The 18,719-nt window shown below is 41.1% G+C and overlaps 2 protein-coding genes across 2 annotated transcripts in view; one reads left to right on the top strand and one right to left on the bottom strand.

The window, feature by feature from the left end:
- LOC134210321 (calponin homology domain-containing protein DDB_G0272472-like) overlaps nucleotides 1–18,719 on the top strand; it is a 120,183-nt gene that overhangs the window by 34,323 nt on the left and 67,141 nt on the right. The gene's annotated exons all lie outside the window — the stretch shown is intronic.
- LOC134217792 (procathepsin L-like) lies at nucleotides 1,175–11,156 on the bottom strand. Its single transcript, XM_062696608.1, has 3 exons — nucleotides 10,952–11,156; nucleotides 10,730–10,882; nucleotides 1,175–2,198 (listed from the first exon to the last, which is right to left on the bottom strand). Exons 1-3 carry the CDS (start codon nucleotides 11,057–11,059, stop codon nucleotides 1,719–1,721), a joined length of 741 nt encoding a protein of 246 aa, XP_062552592.1. The 5' UTR covers nucleotides 11,060–11,156; the 3' UTR covers nucleotides 1,175–1,718.

Raw genomic sequence — 18,719 nt, 5'->3', positions numbered from 1 at the left:
CATGTCTATATGTTTATATATAGACATGTGATTCTGCAGAATCACCGTTTTCTACCAGAGGTCGCACAGACTGAACACTTAACATATAGCATGAGACAAAGGACAGGACATTTTACACAACACCCAATGGATTAGTGGAGATTTTTTCGCTTTTCGAAAAGTTTTCTCCTTACTAGGGTGGGAATCGAACCCACACTCGACAGCACATGCGTCTAGATGACTGACGTCGCTAATCGCACGACCACGAAGCTCACAACGAAAATTTAAAAAAATGTATCAAAATTTGGACGCATTTTTCGGTTACCCTAATTAATTTTTTGATGAAATTTTCTTTCAAAAACATAACCTACGTAATATAAAACGCGCATTTTCAGCTTGCTACACCCGACGTGGGCCCTATTTAGCCGTGCGGTAAGATGCACGGCTACAAAGCAAGACCATGCTAAGGGTGGCTGGGTTCGAAATTGTCTCGACTTCCCTGGGCATAAAAGTATCATCGTGTTAGTCTCATGATATACGAATGCACAAAATGGCAACTTGGCTTAGAAATCTCGAAGTTAATAACCGTGGAAGTGCTTAAAGAACACTAAGTTGCAAGGCGACAATGACCCAGTGGGGGATGTAATGCCAACGAAGAAGAAGCAGAAGAAGACACCCGCTGTGGGAGGCTACAAAAATTCTATCAAATCGTCACCAAACGTAACCACGTGCTATCACTTTCCAAGTTTAGAGCATTTCACGATAACTCATTTGTGGGGCTTGTCTTGTAGGAGTCTCTTAACCTGCGGAAATAATGTTAGCTTGTTTTTCTGGTTATCAATTTCGAATACACCAGAACATATTGCGTGCTAATAAAAACGTCGGCCTTAATTGCGCATATGAGGAACACATTATTCGTTCATTCAACTAGGCTGAATGCACTAAATTTGGCCATGATTATGTTGGCTATTTTAATAAGACGTGTTACTTACATTACAGTGGGTCACGAAATTATTTTTAGCGGACCTGGTGCTGATCTACACGATAATTTATTTTTGTTCCTTAAGGCTTCTTTTTATTTGTTTTTTTTTGCAACATTTTATTGCTGCGTTAATTTTAGTTTCAGAGCATAGCTCATTGATATGATATGATATTCTCTAACGTATTAAAAAGCTCAAACAACTCTCTTCCACATACGAAACTGAACCGATTATATTTCTTCACATCATCGCATTTATTTCACAAAAATTAGACAGTGATAGATACATCAACAGCAATTCATAGTAACAATGCTATTACCTTTTTGCCTTGACTCTGAAAGGCAGGTGTGTAAACAACAATTTACCACGAAAATCACTTCAGTTTATTGTGCTCCACTAAACTACCAAAAAGGAATGATTTTCCACTCGTATTCGTCATTCTCCAACGAAATCGAATGACTCGCAGCACGACAAAGTTGCTCCTTTGGGGAAACTCCACTGACGACGTATACCTACCTAGTTGCTGTTTTTGTATAAACGAAGCAAATCAGGGTCCGGATAGCTGCTAGTTGGGTGTGAACTACACGAAACTAGTTACCGATTTTGTTAGGTGTCTTGCATGTCACAAATCATTCCTCTGCTTCGTGCTGCCTTACCTAGAAGCTGCTGGAAATTTATGTTGTTGATTACGATAAGCGGAAACGATTACCTCCTCCTTTTTTCGTGGGAAACCTTCGACTGCTACTGCATTGGCTTTGTTCAGGCTGAAAAAAAATTTGATGTCGAACGATCGATACTTACCGATGAAGTGTAAGGATAGTCCGAATCCCGCATGCAACCCCCACTTCCCTGCAGATACTGAAGCGTGTATCTGAGCGAACCTCCAGCACATCCCTTATTGCCGGCACTGGTGGAACAATCAACAATCTGCTGCGGACTGACGAACTCGACCCGTCCAATGCGGCGCATGATTTGTCCATCGATGGCGTGCGCTATACTGAAAGCATAACAGGAACCACACGTTTTCTGGTTGATGTCCGGTGTGACGTATCCCTTGTCGCGCCAGTCCAAACTGTCCGGCATGAGGTTCTGAGTGGCCTGCACTATGGCATCGGCGTCCGCAAATCTTCTCTTGCGCCTGGTGGCTTCGACCATGTCGTCGGCGAACTGAACGTCAATCTTGCGGCGATGGATCGTGTCCGTCATGCGGACCATCTTCTTCAGATAGCTGCTTCTGTCCTGGAAGTGGCATAAGATTTTATCTGGTGAGATATCATTACTTTTCACATTCTAGTTACTCTTATATAAACAATTTCTAGTTCAGCATATAAAACGAAATGTTTATCAAACTATATAATTGTATTGTAGGTATGCAAGATTGCAGACGATCTTGCAATGTTTGTATAATAAAATACACATTTTTCAAGTTTTCAATACATAATTGTAGATAATGTGACATTCACTGGATACTACAAGAAATCAGCTTGTTAAAATTGAGAAGGCAACTTATTTATGCGTTAAAATGCAAACAAGTTAAGTAAAAACTGGAGTGCAGCAATCAAGCGATATGTCGCGTTGCATTGATTATGCAATATTTTTTCAATCGATTCAATTCACGAGAATATTTGCGAAGATTCCGCGCAGCTTTATGTAAATGAGTGAGTAAAACCGACATCAATGTATTTACCGAAACGATTGTATCAAAATCGAGGCTTGAGATTTTTCCTGCCCACATCTCAACAATATTGTTGGTCAACATTTCCCAGCCCTTGCAATCAACAAAAAACTGTGGGTGTTTTCTACGATGTTTGGTCTAACCAAAGGTAAACTGCATGACCAAACTACCAAATTTGCATTGTTTTAATGTAGTGTACTTGGGATGGTTGTGAGTAAATTTTCCTCATGTTTACCGTTTCTGTCATCTAAACTTTTGGCCATGGAACCATTCAAACATTACGTCCACAGCTTAGTGGTGGTGTTTGTGACGACATGCATACGTTCCTGCGAAAACCTGCAATGTTCAAAACTGTGTAAAATAATGAGAGTGGCCTGTGCATTACAAGAAGCGAGTGACTCCATGTTTGAATTACCCCTTGTAAGAGTAAGTTTATTTTACAAACATGTGATACCAGAAACGATGTTCTTAAGAAATGTTAGTATACTGTCTGCATGCTTTCGTTTTTTATTCCTACTTGGGTACGTTTTGAAGTAGACAAAACACCGAACCATGTATCTTCAAATGGAAGACACCACATGTCAAAAATAGTAAATGTGTGAAGTTTTCGAAATATTTTGTTTTTGGTAAGCACTTTCCCGGCCAAACGAATGCTGAATATTGTGTACATTGCTCAAAACAGTATGCATTTCTGAGAGTTTTTTGCAATGTTTTATTTGTTTGCACTACAAATCACTCCATTAGCTAAATGCAGAACCTCGGTTGGTCTTCTTGGATGCTCAAAATAATTGATATAGGAGTGAAATAGTTTTTTCAGCAAATGGGTGAAACGATGTTAATTATATACTTCGCGTCTGAGCAGAGTTCGTACTTTTCGTTTTAATGAGACAAAATTCAGCGATTTTCGTGTTGAATGAGAATCGTTTTTAATTGTTTGTGGTGTAGTGAATACGAATGACCATTTGATTATTAAAATGTCTATTAACCTTATATAATTCTCTCAGTGTATTTAAGTGAACAAAGCTTTATTCAATTCTTTTGTTCTCTTGTAAGAATAAAAGTACGAACAACCATCTCATAATGATCACGTTGACGGATGCGACAGGCGTGATCGAAGAATTGTATTTGGATTCAATTATAATTTGAATTGGATTTGGATTGGGTTTGGATCGGACTTGGATTGAATTTGGATTCGATTTTGATTGCACTCATATTGGATATGGATTAGATATGTATTAGATTTGAAATTGATTTGGATTAGACTTCAATTGGATTTGGATTGGATTTGTATTATAATTGAATTGGATTTGGATTGGAAATGAATTGGAGTTGGATTGGTTTTGGATTAGATTTGTATTGAATTTGAAATTAATTTGGATTGGACTTCAATTGGATTTGGCTTGGATTTGGATTGGAATTGAATTGGATTTGGATTCAATTTGGATTCTATTCGGATTGTATTTGGATTGGAATTTTATTGGATTGCTTTGGATTTGGATTGGATTTGGTTTGATTTGGTTTGGATTTGGATTGATTGTAAATTACGTAGACATGGATTAGTTTTATTTGGATTGGATTTGGTTTGGATTTGAATTGATTTATATTAGGATTGGATTTGAAATGGATCTGGATTAGATTTGGTAAAACATTGTTGTTTAACTTGTAATGCTTGTTTTGGATTAGACGACATGTTCCAAAAAAGACATTTCACTCATCACATTATTTTTGTTTCATCATTATTTATTATGCTTTACTAATTTTTCGTGAAAATTATCGGTGAAATTATAAAAAATATATGATCGCAACAGAATTTGAGCTTATGACATCAACAAAAATAACGCTGGATTTGGCTCACTCTAGCCACACCACCACATCGACTGTTTATAGTGGTTAGATTGTATGTCCCACAAAGGCTACTTTAGTTGGCATTGGTGAAGACACGAAAAGGCATGAAAGAAGTGAGGAAACGAGCAAATCGACCGCTGATTCCAGAAAGATTGAGGCCAGCTTACTGTATGTTTCACTTCCATTAGGTAAAAGGTGAGGAGCTCTTCTGGTTCCCAGTGGTTGTTTGCTGGGAGCAGTCCTAATTGATGAGAACATTGCCAAAAAAGTCAATGTTTACGTTTGCGACTTTCGCCCTTATGAAACAATCTCCAAAATCTACTTTTCGCGGCACGGAAACTCTCGCTTAACTTTTCAAAAGGACCTAAGTAACATTTTTTCATGAAATAATTTGAATATAACAATCAACAGACCAGTCTGAACGCTTTTGATTGCAGTACTCAAATAAATTCACGAAAAAAATGTTACTAAGGTCCTCTTGACAAGTTAATCGAGAATTGAGCAAAAATTGTAATCACTTATCAGGCTTTCTTTTCGCGCAAACCGATTTCTCGGTGAAAGCCTGCGTGAGTGAGAATCCTATGCTGGTGCGATAGAGTGAGCGATTATCAACTTTAATTTTAAAATCGCAAACGTGATTGCTCTCTCGTGAGTGATCGATGATTGAAATTTGAAAATAAGTTTACTGACTGTGAGTAGCAGGGAGGACCAAAAACAATCGCTCCAACAATTCCTCCAACAATTCCTCCGTAAGTTCCACCAAGAATTCCCCCGGAAGTTCCTTCAGGAATTCCTCCGGAAGTTCCTCCAGGAATTCCTCCGGAAGTTCCTCCAGGAATTCCTACGGAAGTTTCTCCAGGAATTTCTCCGGAAGTTCCTCCAGGAATTCCTCCGGAAGTTCCTCCAGGAATTCCTCCGGAAGTTCCTCCAGGAATTCCTCCGGAAGTTCCTCCAGGAATTCCTCCGGAAGTTCCTCCAGGAATTCCTCCGGAAGTTCCTCCAGGATTTCCCCCGGAAGTTCCTCCAGGAATTCCTCCGGGAGTTCTTCCAGGAATTCCTCTGAAAATTCCTCCAGGAATTCCTCCGGAAGTTCCTCCAGGAATTCCTCCGGAAGTTCCTCCAGGAATTCCTCCGGAAGTTCCTCCAGGAATTCTTCCTCCGGAAGTTCCTCCAGGAATTCTTCCTCCGGAAGTTCCTCCAGGAATTCTTCCTCCGGAAGTTCCTCCAGGAATTCTTCCTCCGGAAGTTCCTCCAGGAATTCTTCCTCCGGAAGTTCCTCCGGGAGTTCTTCCTCCGGAAGTTCCTCCGGAAAGTTCTTCCTCCGGAAGTTCCTCCGGGAAGTTCTTCCTCCGGAAGTTCCTCCGGGAAGTTCTTCCTCCGGAAGTTCCTCCGGGAAGTTCTTCCTCCGGAAGTTCCTCCGGGAAGTTCTTCCTCCGGAAGTTCCTCCGGGAAGTTCTTCCTCCGGAAGTTCCTCCGGGAATTCTTCCTCCGGAAGTTCCTCCAGGAATTCTTCCTCCGGAAGTTCCTCCAGGAATTCCTCCGGAAGTTCCTCCAGGAATTCCTCCGGAAGTTCCTCCAGGAATTCCTCCGGAAGTTCCTCCAGGAATTCCTCCGGAAGTTCCTCCAGGAATTCCTCCGGAAGTTCCTCCAGGAATCCCTCCGGAAGTACCTCCAGGAATTCCTCCGAAAGTTCCTCCAGGAATTCCTCCGAAAGTTCCTCCAGGAATTCCTCCGAAAGTTCCTCCATGAATTCCTCCGGAAGTTCCTCCAGGAATTCCTCTGGTAGTTCCTCCAGGAATCCTTTGGATGTTTCTCCAGGGATTCCTCCGGAAGTTCCTCCAGGAATTCCTCCGAAGTTCCTCCAGGAATTCTTAAGGTTCCTCCAGGAATTCCTACGGAAGTTCCTTCAAGAATTCCTCCGGAAGTTCCTCCAGGAATTCCTCCGGAAGTTCCTCCAGGAATTCCTCCGGAAGTTCCTCCAGGAATTCCACCGGAAGTTCCTCCAGGAATTCCTCCGGAAGTTCCTCCAGGAATTCCTCCGGAAGTTCCTCCAGGAATTCCTCCGGAAGTTCCTCCAGGACTTCCTCCGGGAGTTCCTCCAGGAATTCCTCCGGAAGTTCCTCCAGGAATTCCTCCGGAAGTTCCTCCAGGAATTCCTCCGGAAGTTCCTCCAGGAATTCCTCCGGAAGTTCCTCCAGGAATTCCTCCGGAAGTTCCTCCAGGAATTCCTCCGGAAGTTCCTCCAGGAATTCCTCCGGAAGTTCCTCCAGGAATTCCTCCGGAAGTTCCTCCAGGAATTCCTCCGGAAGTTCCTCCAGGAATTCCTCCGGAAGTTCCTCCAGGAATTCCTCCGGAAGTTCCTCCATGAATTCCTCCGGAAGTTCCTCCAGGAATTCCTCCGGAAGATAATCCAGAAATTCCTCCTCCGGAAGTTCCTCCAGGAATTCCTCCGGAAGTTCCTCCAGGAATTCCTCCGGAAGTTCCTCCAGGAATTCCTCCGGAAGTTCCTCCAGGAATTCCTCCGGAAGTTCCTCCAGGAATTCCTCCGGAAGTTCCTCCAGGAATTCCTCCGGAAGTTCCTCCAGGAATTCCTCCGGAAGTTCCTCCAGGAATTCCTCCGAAGTTCCTCCAGGAATTCCTCCGGAAGTTCCTCCAGGAATTCCTCCGGAAGTTCCTCCAGGAATTCCTCCGGAAGTTCCTCCAGGAATTCCTCCGGAAGTTCCTCCAGGAATTCCTCCGGAAGTTCCTCCAGGAATTCCTCCGGAAGTTCCTCCAGGAATTCCTCCGGAAGTTCTTCCAGGAATTCCTCCGGAAGTTCCTCCAGGAATTCCTCCGGAAGTTCCTCCAGGAATTCCTCCGGAAGTTCCTCCGAGAATTCCTCCGGAAGTTCCTCCAGGAATTCCTCCGGAAGTTCCTCCAGGAATTCCTCCGGAAGTTCCTCCAGGAATCCCTCCGGAAGTTCCTCCAGGAATTCCTCCGGAAGTTCCTCCAGGAATTCCTCCGGAAGTTCCTCCAGGAATTCCTCCGGAACTTCTCCCAGGAATTCCTCCGGAAGTTCCTCCAGGAATTCCTCCGGAAGTTCCTCCAGGAATTCCTCCGGAAGTTCCTCCAGGAATTACTCCGGAAGTTCCTCCAGGAATTACTCCGGAAGTTCCTCCAGGAATTCCTCCGGAAGTTGCTCCATGAATTTCTCCAAAAGTTCCTCCGGAGGTTCGTTCACAAATTCACCCAAAAGTATCTCCAGGAATTTCTCCGCAAGTTCCTCCAGGAATTCCTCTGAAGTTCCTCCTGGAATTCCTCCGAAAGTTCTTCCAGGAATTCCTCCGGAAGTTCCTCCAGGAATTCCTCCGGAAGTTTCTCCAGAAATTCCTCCGGAAGTTCCTCCGGAAGTTCCTCCAGGAATTTCTCCGGATGTTCCTCCATGAATTTCTCCGGAAGTACCTCCATGAATTTCTCCGGAAGTTCCTTCAGAAATTCATCCGGAAGTTTCTCCAGGAATTTTTCCAAATGTTTCTCCAGGAATTTCTCCGGAAGTGCCTCCATGAATTTCTCCGGAAGTTCCTCCAGGAATTTCTCCGAAAGTTCCTTCAGGAATTCATCCGTCCTGGATTTTTTCCGGATGTTCTTCCAGGAATTCCTCCGGAAGTTGGTCCAGGAATTCCTCCGGAAGTTCATCCAGAAATTCCTCCGGAAGTTCCTCCAGGAATTCCTCCGGAAGTTCCTCCAGGAATTCCTCCGGAAGTTCCTCCAGGAATTCCTCCGGAAGTTCCTCCAGGAATTCCTCCGGAAGTTCCTCCAAGAATCCCTCGGGAAAATCCTTCAGGAAATCCTTCGGAAGTTCCTCCAGGAATTCCTCCTGAAATTCCTCCAGGAATTCCTCCATAAATTCCTCCAGGAATTCCTCCGGAAATTCCTCCAGGAATTCCTCCGGAAGTTCCTCCAGGAACTCCTCCGGAAGTTCCTCCAGGAATTCCTCCGGAAGTTCCTTCAGGAATTCCTTCGGAAGTTCATCCAGGAATTCCTCCGGAAGTTCCTCCAGGAATTCCTCCGGAAGTTCCTTCAGGAATTCCTCCGGAAGTTCCTCCAGGATTTTTTCCGGAAGTTCCTCCAGAAATTCCTCCGGAAGTTTCTCCTGGAATTCTTCCGAATGTTCCTCCTGCAATTCTTCCGGAAGTTCTTCCAGGAAATCCTCCGAAAATTCTTACAGCAATTCCTCCGGAAGTTCCTCCAGGAATTCCTCCGCAAGTTCATCCAGAAATTCCTCCGGAAGTCTGTTCAACAGTTCCTCCGAAAGTTCGTCGTTTCAAAAGTTTAGCAAGAAATTCCACTAGGACCTACTTCATAAATGCACATAAGAATTCCTTTAGATTTTTTCACGTTACAAGAACTTTTCATAAATCCTCAATTCCTCTCCTGAAATTTCCTTTGAATTCCTCACTAACTCACATTTTATCTGGCTCCCGAGAATTCTACAAGAAATTCGTTCTGGTATTTCTCCAAAAAATAGTTCAGAAAACCAACTCGGAAATTACTCCAGATATTTCTCCCAAAATTCTTACAAGAGTTCTACTTGAAAATCATTTAGAAATTCTTTGGAAGCTCCTTCAGGGTTTCTTCTTGACATTTTAAAATAAAATCCTTAAAAAAATCCTTAAAATACTACAGAATTTGCCAAAAAAAAATCTTTCGAAAATTTCTCCGAAATCATTTCCGGACTTTCCTTTTAGAATCGACATAGAATGTTTTCTAGAAATTCTCCAAGAAAATACTCTCACGGCGACTAACCGAAATTTTGGAGCAAAAAACGTATTTGCTGTTTATTAAAACTGCTATAGCCGAAAAACCTTAATCTTAATAGTACAACTTCAGTCATCAACCTCCATATAACTTATTTTTGCCTCCAAATGTATTCTTCTTTCAGAGGATTTTTTGTAGAAAAATCCAAAAGAATTTCTTAAAGGCTCCATGAAACAATTGTTGGGGGATTTATTTAGGAAATTTCTGGTTTGAATCCCTGGAGAATTGTTTGGGTAAATTCTTGAATGAATTTTTTATGTACTTACTGGAGGAATTTTCAAAAAAAAATGAAAAATTTGTTGAAGAAGTTTTAGAATTTTAAAGTATTTTCAAAGAAGTTTCTAGATGTGTTCTAGAAGCAATGCGTGATAGTGCATGATAATGGAGCGGGCCTGGGATTGAACCTACGACCTCCTACGTATTAAGCAGAAGCGGTAGCCATATGACCAACAATCCCGTTTTGCACCTCATGACGAAGAGAATGAAACAAAAATCTTTGTTGAAAAATATTTTTCTTTTCCATAATATAGTTCTAGTTCAATAAATGACCTCAAATAGAATACCCAGTAATAGCATGAAATTACGAAGCCTGACAAATGGATTGATCCATTTTAGGCCGGTCAAAGAGCCCTTACGGTTTGGAAATATGTTTGACCTCTCTGGACACAGAGTATCATTGTGCATACCATAAAATATAAAAGTTTCATTAGCTGGCATCAAAAACTGCTGATTAATAATTGTGGAATTGCATTCAGAACACAAGTTAAGAGCCGGCTATAATCCAAAAGCTTTAAGCAATAATCTTGCAGAAAGCTTTGAAGAACTTATATATTCAACTTCTACAGCTAAATTGGTATCAACTGTTCTATTCATTTTACGATCAAAAATGCTGCACGCGCATAGACAGACATTACATGAAATCTTCGAGCTGAATCAATTGTTATATAACACTACGGGACACAGGGCCATCTATTAGACAATCCTTTTAGAGTGGTCTTTTTTGGTACACCGTGGTGTTCGAGAAAGTCAATACACTAAACATTCAATATTTTCATTTAGTTTATTCCGTCGTAGCTAACTAACTAATAATATCTGTTTATGTACGAGCACTGTATCCTACAACTGCAGCATTGCCACATTGCAGCTTTAATATTCATCAAAAATATTTACGATTGGCGATTTTCCATTTTGGCTGTCGTTACTTTATGTGGTCAAGTATGAGTTTTCTTTTCTTTCCATTGAAAAAAAAATTCTACACCGGACAGTAATTTGTAACCAGTCACCTTTGGTCTGAAATCAACCCAGTATGATCTGTTTGAAACAGCGCGTTCTACCATTGAGCTTCTGAAAGCCCCTTAGTGCATATGCACGTAGGTACGTCGTCAATACCTTTTCATTATTCATTGACCTATCGCCAGCCAATTAGACCCTCCGAAATCACTGCTTAACTCACCATATCAGCAAGATCGTTGACACCCATTATAAATGTACTGCCGCCCTGCGCGTGAATGGCATTGTGCTCCTCAATTTCCTGCATATTCCTTTTGAAAGCCCGTTTTCTTCTATCCATCCGGTACTTGGCCTTATAATTTTTCTCGTACACGCCCTGCGATAGAAATCGAAAATACCCTTCCATTGAAACACCAATTAACACAACGTTGTAAACTTATCATACCAAAAAGGATTCAAAATTGGTGATATTTGAATAAACGTTATCGTCTGAGGACCCCTCGGCAGCTATCACCACTATCACCGACACGATCCACATCAGCTGTTTCTTCATTTTGCAGCACTAACCACCCGCACGGCCCGACTTCCAACAGAAAACGCAAGCAGCACCGTTTATTGAACGAGCGTACCAACTAAACCGTATCCCACGAACTGACTGCGCTTGGGTCGCGGAATGCTCAGGGTAGACGACTTTGGCAGGTGTACTTATAATTGTGCCATCGCAAACAATTGCTTCGCTCATCATAACAACGTTGACGGCAAACCGATACGGTCAATGGGTGGGCAGAGGGTGTTGTTCGTTGGTCACATTCTCGATTCATCGTTCTAATCGTTCGCATCCAGGGTCTGAAGTGAATGGGCTTTTGAGTTGCTTTAGTATTATAGAGGGGACAGTCGGTAAGATGAAATCTCTGTGAATGCACATTGCGCTAAATCTTGAGTCATCTAGAAAATGGGAAAATTCCAAAAGGAAAAAAAAGTTTGGAAATATTATTGGTACATCGTTTGAAAACCAGCAATCGTTTTCATATCAAAACAGTAGCCAGTTCGAGATCAAAAATCGTTTTAGAATAAACCGGAATTGGCGCAAAAATGTAGAAAAAAGATTTTCTAATCGCTTATTTGGAATGCCTTGAATACCTATATGTATATGTCATTAGATTTTTCAAAAATTGTATTTAGAGCTCCTATTTTTTTTCAAATCAATCATCATTTGGACACTAATTAGATATTTAGGTAGGAAGAATTAAATAAGCACGCAGAAGAACAATTGGTTTACTTTAATTCTCTTTTGTTGAAATCTTTGGAAACGAGAGGCGATTATGAAATTGATTTTGGACGCTTTCACCTTAATGTTTTAATTGGTTTTGGGATCGTGAGTAAATTTACAAGAAATTCAACTCAGCACTTGCAAACTAACTGAAAACTCACCAACAATTAAATGGTTTAGAACTAATAAGATAATATACACCTGTGTTCAGAATAATAGCAGCGGAAGCCGTTTTTCACACAAAATGATCAATTTTGACAAGCTGTAACTTTGCACCCCGATGACCGTTTGAGCTGAAAATTTGGCAGTGAACTACAAATATGATGAATTTTACACTTAGTAAGTATCATTTTTATTTTTTTTTTTTTCGAATGACGCGTTCAAAAATTACGCGCTAGGTCAAATTGTTCAAAATAATATGTAGCAGTTTTTGTTTTGGAAATATCAAGAAAACAATAAGTTGGAATGTTATCAATTTGAATTCAGGTGCTGCGAGATACTAAGTTTATAATTTAAAAAATATAAATTGTAAAATTTTACATTTGTATTGGCCAATATGCCAAAAATGAAAACTGCTATTATGATACGTAGTATGTGTAAATTTCATCATATTTGTAGTTCACTGCCAAAATTTCAGCTCAATCGGTCATCGGAGTACAAAGTTACAGCTTGTCAAAGTTGACCATTTTGCATGAAAAACGGCTTCCGCTGCTATTATTCTGAACACAGGTGTATATTAAATATTGTATTCAATAATCAGATATGTAGTTTTTTTTCGTAATTGTCCCTTTGCGCTGCTATGCAACCACCAAATCGTCTGAAACGTTGATATATTACTTCTTATTGCTATGCTAGAAAGTTGCGTATAAACTCGCAGGAGCTTTATTTTTCGTTAGATTTAAAGAAAAGTTTTACCCCAGCGTTGAACTATGAGGCAGTGATAAAAAACGTAAGTAGATTGAACAGCAGGAATTTCTGGAAAAGTTATTACGAAATTTTCCGCTTCAATTCGATTAGACAATAAAGGTTATTTTAGCTTTGATTTTTTCAAATCATCAATTTTTTTTTACAAACTCTGATGATACGCCCAAATCGCAAATCGGTCCCGATGTGTCAACAGTTTTTGTTTCCTTCCGCTCTAACTGGTTATTGTCAAATTGCAATGTTTGAAATAGTTGTGTTTCATATTTTGTTTATCTCATTTGTTATAGCTTATATATAATCTAAATTTATGATTGACTTCTGATGATTGTCGTTCGATCGATTGCTGCAAATTAAAAAGCAACGATTTCCCAATAGAATAACAAGTTGAATGTCGCAGACATTCACCTGATACAACAAGCCAAAGGATCACGAAGCGGGTTCCATTGGTTGCTGACACTTTCCCGTGACTTTAACTGTTGGCGAGGCACGACTCCTGCCACCGCCAACGGGAACGGGTGCATACCTACGGTGGCGAAAGTGATTTTATGCCGCACAAAGTTTGCACTTCGTGATTGCTAACCTTGCCATGTGCCACCAACGAACGATGGCGCGTCGTCACCGTCGTCGTTTGGTATCGCAAAGCCAATAAAAGAAGGCTCTTGAAGCATTTGTTGAATGAACAGAAATCATCTTCGCACTACTCACCGACTGTATCGAGCTGACACAGACACCGTGGAAGTCGTAAGTTACCAAGAATTGAAGCATAATAAATTTGGTACGATTCTTTGTTTGCACCTTGTCGAAGCCAAAAGCTTGTCTGCCGAGCTGTCATAAATCTGGCGGATTTATTATTAGATTCTCGGTACCCCCAGTGCGCGCATTTGCGGATGGGTACCGAAATTTACTAGGCTTTCCTATATGACGACGTTTTGATGGCGTTGAAAGTCTTCGCAACCTAGAACTTGGCAACGATTATTGCAGAAAACCTTCGAAGTTGTGTGCCCTGATGAAGCGTGAGGGCTGTTGATATGTACAAGTGCCTAGAACGTGGCTAGGCTCAACAATAAAACGAACAAACTTCATGCGATGGAAAAAGTAGTGCAATTTTTCGTCAGTAAAAACGTGTCGAAGAGCAACTAAAGAGTGTGGTTGGACAATGGGAAAGTTACCTTAAAAATATGGCACTATTGTTTATGTAGTTTTGATTTTTTTTTTCAATGTAGGTGATTTTTTAGTGTCTTGATTGAAATTCCCACAAACCAAAAGCGTCTGATCCTCAAGTAATGGCGGTTGATTGTCGTTTAAGTTCCAGCAAAATAACTCTAGCAACAAATCAATTATTTCTGATTGATCGACGACACTTCTCCGTAATTGTCACGTCAGAATTCTCGTGATGCTGAAGTCTGATCACTGCCTGGTGATGGATGAAATGCGCCCGAAACGGTCCGTTAACAACAATGCACGGGACTGAGGGCGACTTGGATACGACTTGGATACGATCTAGGGCTACTTAAACAACCGGGTGTAGCCATTGAGTATGCGTAACATCTTGAGACAGCGACGAGGGTAAGTTCGATGTGACTCCTATGTGGGAATGCTGGAGTGGAGTACAGTCAAACAGCCGTCACCGACGCAGCTTCTAGGCTCCCCCAGACCTAAATGATTTCATCGCCGGTCGCGCTGCAGCAAAGGACTCATCAGAACGCGGAACGCTAGAAACGGAAATAGAGACGCAATGATCGCAAACAAAGTCGAGTTTGTACTATCCCATTTAAATTTACCACTTGATTGTAACTTCAGCAGATATCTATTTCGACCTCAACAGTAGGGCCGTTATCAGTGTCTCGTACTTGACTCGACGAGTCGGAGTACGTACTCGTATTATGACAAGTGAAGCCATTTCACTAAAGGATCAAAATAACCGTCATTGGGGGGAAAAGAGCTTGAGAGTGTAAATTCTTTACCCCTTCGCCGATTTCAACAAAATTTGGAACACAAATTCTTTATCTTAATGAAGGGACGATAGGGGGTTGAGCATGCTCTTTGGAAAAGGGGGAGGGTGTGGGGGGAGGCGTATTGCTTATTTATCGATCAGCTCATTGTAAATTCTGAACCCCTTGCCGATTTCAACCAAATTTGGAACAACAAATTCTTCATGTTACAGAGGAGACGATAGGGGGGTTAAACATGCTCTTTGGAAAAGGGGGAGGGTGTGGGGGAGGTGTATTTCTTAGTTATCGATCAAACCAGTGTGAATTATGAATTCCTTGGCCGATTTCAACCAAATTTGGAAAACACATTCTTTATCTTACAGAGGGGACGATAGGGAGGTTAGGCATGCTCTTTGGAAAAGGGGTAAGGTGTGGGGGGAGGGGTATTGTTTAGTTATCGATCAACTCAGTGTAACTTCGGAATGCCTTGGCCGATTTCAACCAAATTTGGAACAGAAATTCTTTGTCTTCAGGAAACGACGATAGAAGGGTTAGTGATGCTCTTTGGAAAAGAGAGAGGGTGTTGGTGGGAGGGGTATTGCTTACTTATTGATCAACTCAGTGTAACTTCTGAACCCCTTGGCCGATTTCAAACAAATTCGGAACACAAATTCTTTATCATAAGGAGACGACGATAGGGGGTTAGGGATGCTCTTTACAAGAGAGGGAGGGTATGAGGGTAAGACTAACGAAAATGATATTTCCCGAAAATGATACTTCCCAATACACATATCCCAGAATATGACATTTCCCTGGGATAATTATGAACAGCATCAGAAAATCTTACATAGAAAGCAATCATTTTCTGGGTATAAAACAATGATAATTGTTACCCTTCATCGGGATATTGGTATGCCCAGTGAAAAGCAATGATTAATGTGTTTCCTTCTGAATGGTGGATGTGATTGCTTCTTTAAAAGTAGGCATTTGCCCGGAATAAGGCAATGGTGGGTGTGATCCTTTCTTAAAAATAAGCGTTTGCCCGGAATATTGGCATCGATGGATATTTTTCCTTCTTGAGAAATAGACGTTTGCCCGGAATAAGGCCTTTCAAACCCACGATCCCTTCTTCCAAATTAGTCAATGTTTCCAAAAGCCTTCTTCTAATCAAATGATTAAGTATGAATAAGTAAACATTTATTTTAAGTATGAATAAGTATGAAGTATGAATAAGTTGACCAATTGGTTTTATCATTTTCCGATTGTAAAAGAAAACTGCAAACCAAACTGGCAATTCCGAGCAAGGCCGGATACATCAAGCTAGTGATTGATATAACGCAAGCAATACTAAATGTACTGATTTTAGCTGTTTTAGCTGCGATTACCCTGCCATCCTGCGGGCAGTAGAGACTATGCCCAAGGGCTTGACGACCCCTCCCCGGCCCACCGCGAGTTGTGGGGATTCCTAGAATATGGTGGGGTTTACCAGTGGGCTCTGTTAAACTTCACGAAGCTGTATGTCTCTGTAAGCATGAGCTACCAAAACGACCGTGAGCCGCATAAAGCTCATTAGCTCAGTCCTGGTGTTGGGTGGGACTAGAAACAGAACTGCCTCGATGACCCCTCACGAGCGAGGGAGTCTAAGCAAAACTGTGTAATATGGTCCCTGGCAATTCAGGAGGAATGGTCTTCCGGAAATTTAAGGAATTGGTCTCAGGAAAACCGAGCAACGATCGATCAACAATAGAATACGGATCGGAACAATCGGTGAAGACCACAGCGACGAAAGGGGACTAGCGTTTGGAAGCTCGGTTCGTTAAACTACAGTATGATTGTAACGTTGGAAAGATATTTTGGAATGAACTAAACTAAAACTCAAAAGCTTGAGACGTTTTTATCAAAATCAATTGTAAAAAATATTGTTATTAGTTTTATTATTTTAATTGCAATAAATAGCTTTTGACGTTTATTTTCTGTTAGGCAAAATAATATCTCAAAGCTTCATCATGGTATTTATAGTACTTCGTTTTATAAATATACTTATTTTCAAATACAGCTAAAAAAGCTTTTTTTTTCTTTTTTAAGTAAAATAATTCTTAAATTCGTTGAAGCATTACGTTTCGAATCTAGCAAAGTGGTATACTGCTTCAGTAAGTGCAGTAATGGCTCCTGAAACTAGATAGCTATTTTTCACCCATGTGCTTGAACCTGGGAAGGCGCCATTTGAATCTAAGTACATAACCAGCAATTGTCCTTCAAGGTTTCTTGAAAAGAAAAACCCTTAAGCTGGTTTATTCTGCTCGCACTAGAGAGAGTAAAAGCATAGGGGTCACGATTTTTTTTGTCCATAGGAGCTTATTTTCAAAAAAAAATCCATATCTCTAAAACACCTACTTCACGAAAGTATAGGTTTTCCTCTTTCACGTAAGTGAATTTTGGGAGGGAGGGACATTTATACATACATTACATATGAAGTTTGGACTAAAAATTCCGAACAAATTGAGCATTTTTTCAAATATCCTTCAAAGTTTGCTGAAGGTAATAATTAATAACAGTTGATAAAAAAGTGAAGAGCTTGAAAAAAAATCTTTTGGTGTCTTCCAGATAACAGCTTATTTCGGTCAGTGTGTCTGACACTTTCGCGAATCATTCCATTCGCCGTAGTAGTTATATAGGGTGGGTGTACCAATCGTCGCCTACATAAGAAAAACTATTTTTTTAATGAGTAAAAGGCATGTGGGTAAACTTTATATGTCAAGCGAAAGGTTTTACTTCCTGCTCCTTAGAACAGCTGTAAAAACCACAATAAAATTTGTTACAATCCTCGAATTTGTTTAATCCAATAATCCATAATAGGAACGCATGCACCAGTTGTAGCACTATTCATAATTTTGGTTCTTTATTTGGCAAATCCCATTGTTTCCTTATTTTTTTATATTCTTTCGTTTATTTTGGAGCCTCAATTGATCAAATCAAATCAAATCGAGATCAAGGCCCGCCAACACTTCTCTAATAGGCTTTGGTTGTTTTCCTCGGACCCGGAGATGTTCAATTAATCCAGATCTGGGGCCACGATTCTCCTCGCACGCCCACACGACATGATCAATGTCCTGATAATCCTCGCCGCAAACACAGAGATTGCTTTCCGAGAGCCCCACTCTGAAACGATGTGCGTTTTTAAAGTGTAGTGATTGGACATTAGACGACACATCGACACATGGTACGAATGAAGTCTCGTCCTAGTATTCAATATTTTGAACCATGGACGCTTCGACACCTGCGGGCGAATTGAATATAGCCATCTATCCAGCTCCCCATTTATCCATTGCTGCAGCCAGCTGATCAAGGTTTCCCAACGAACTGATGAGAAAATTTCATCGAAGGTGATTTGCCGATCGTAAATATCACCTTTCACGGCGCCCACCTTAGCCAAAGAGTCCGCTTTCTCATTTACCGGGATCGAGCAATGAGAAGGGACCCAAGCCATGGATGGTGATTGTGAATGACCGTTTTGATAAAGCGCTCAAAGCTTGCGTATCCCGGTTAGAAGATACGCTGAGTGCTTTACAGGTTTCATTGACTGAACAGCCTCCAGGGTACTTAGACTGTCGGTGAAGATAAAGAAGTGGTAAGGCGGTAGGGATGCAATATGCTTAAGTGAATAGTATACAGCATCTAACTCAGCGGTATACACGGAACTAGGCTCTTTCAGCTTAAAGTAGGCGCTATGAAAAACGATAAAAACACCGAAACCAGTGGAGTAATCCATTTTCGACCCGTTAGTAAAAAAGCTTCTCTCGTCGCTGGCATGACCGTATTTGCTTGCAAATAATAGAAGTATGACCTCTGCACGAAGAAAGTCTGGTATTCCATGAACCTCCTGCTTCATGGACAGATCAAAAATAACAGAGGAACTGTAAGAGTCTGAGAAATTAGCACGATTGGTGTCAACCGAAGATGGGCTTACCTCCAGCGTCATATACCACTGGTAAATACTCACGAATCGAGATTGAGGGTTTTGTTCGGGCAGCTTCTCAAAGTTGTCAATGACCAATGGATTGAGAACCTCGCAGGCGGATGAGGAACCG

The sequence above is a fragment of the Armigeres subalbatus genome, chromosome 2 (assembly GCF_024139115.2).
Source record: "Armigeres subalbatus isolate Guangzhou_Male chromosome 2, GZ_Asu_2, whole genome shotgun sequence".
Taxonomy (NCBI): domain Eukaryota; kingdom Metazoa; phylum Arthropoda; class Insecta; order Diptera; family Culicidae; genus Armigeres; species Armigeres subalbatus.
Note: the sequence above shows the minus strand (reverse complement) of the source record. Positions and strands in the feature narration are given on the sequence as shown.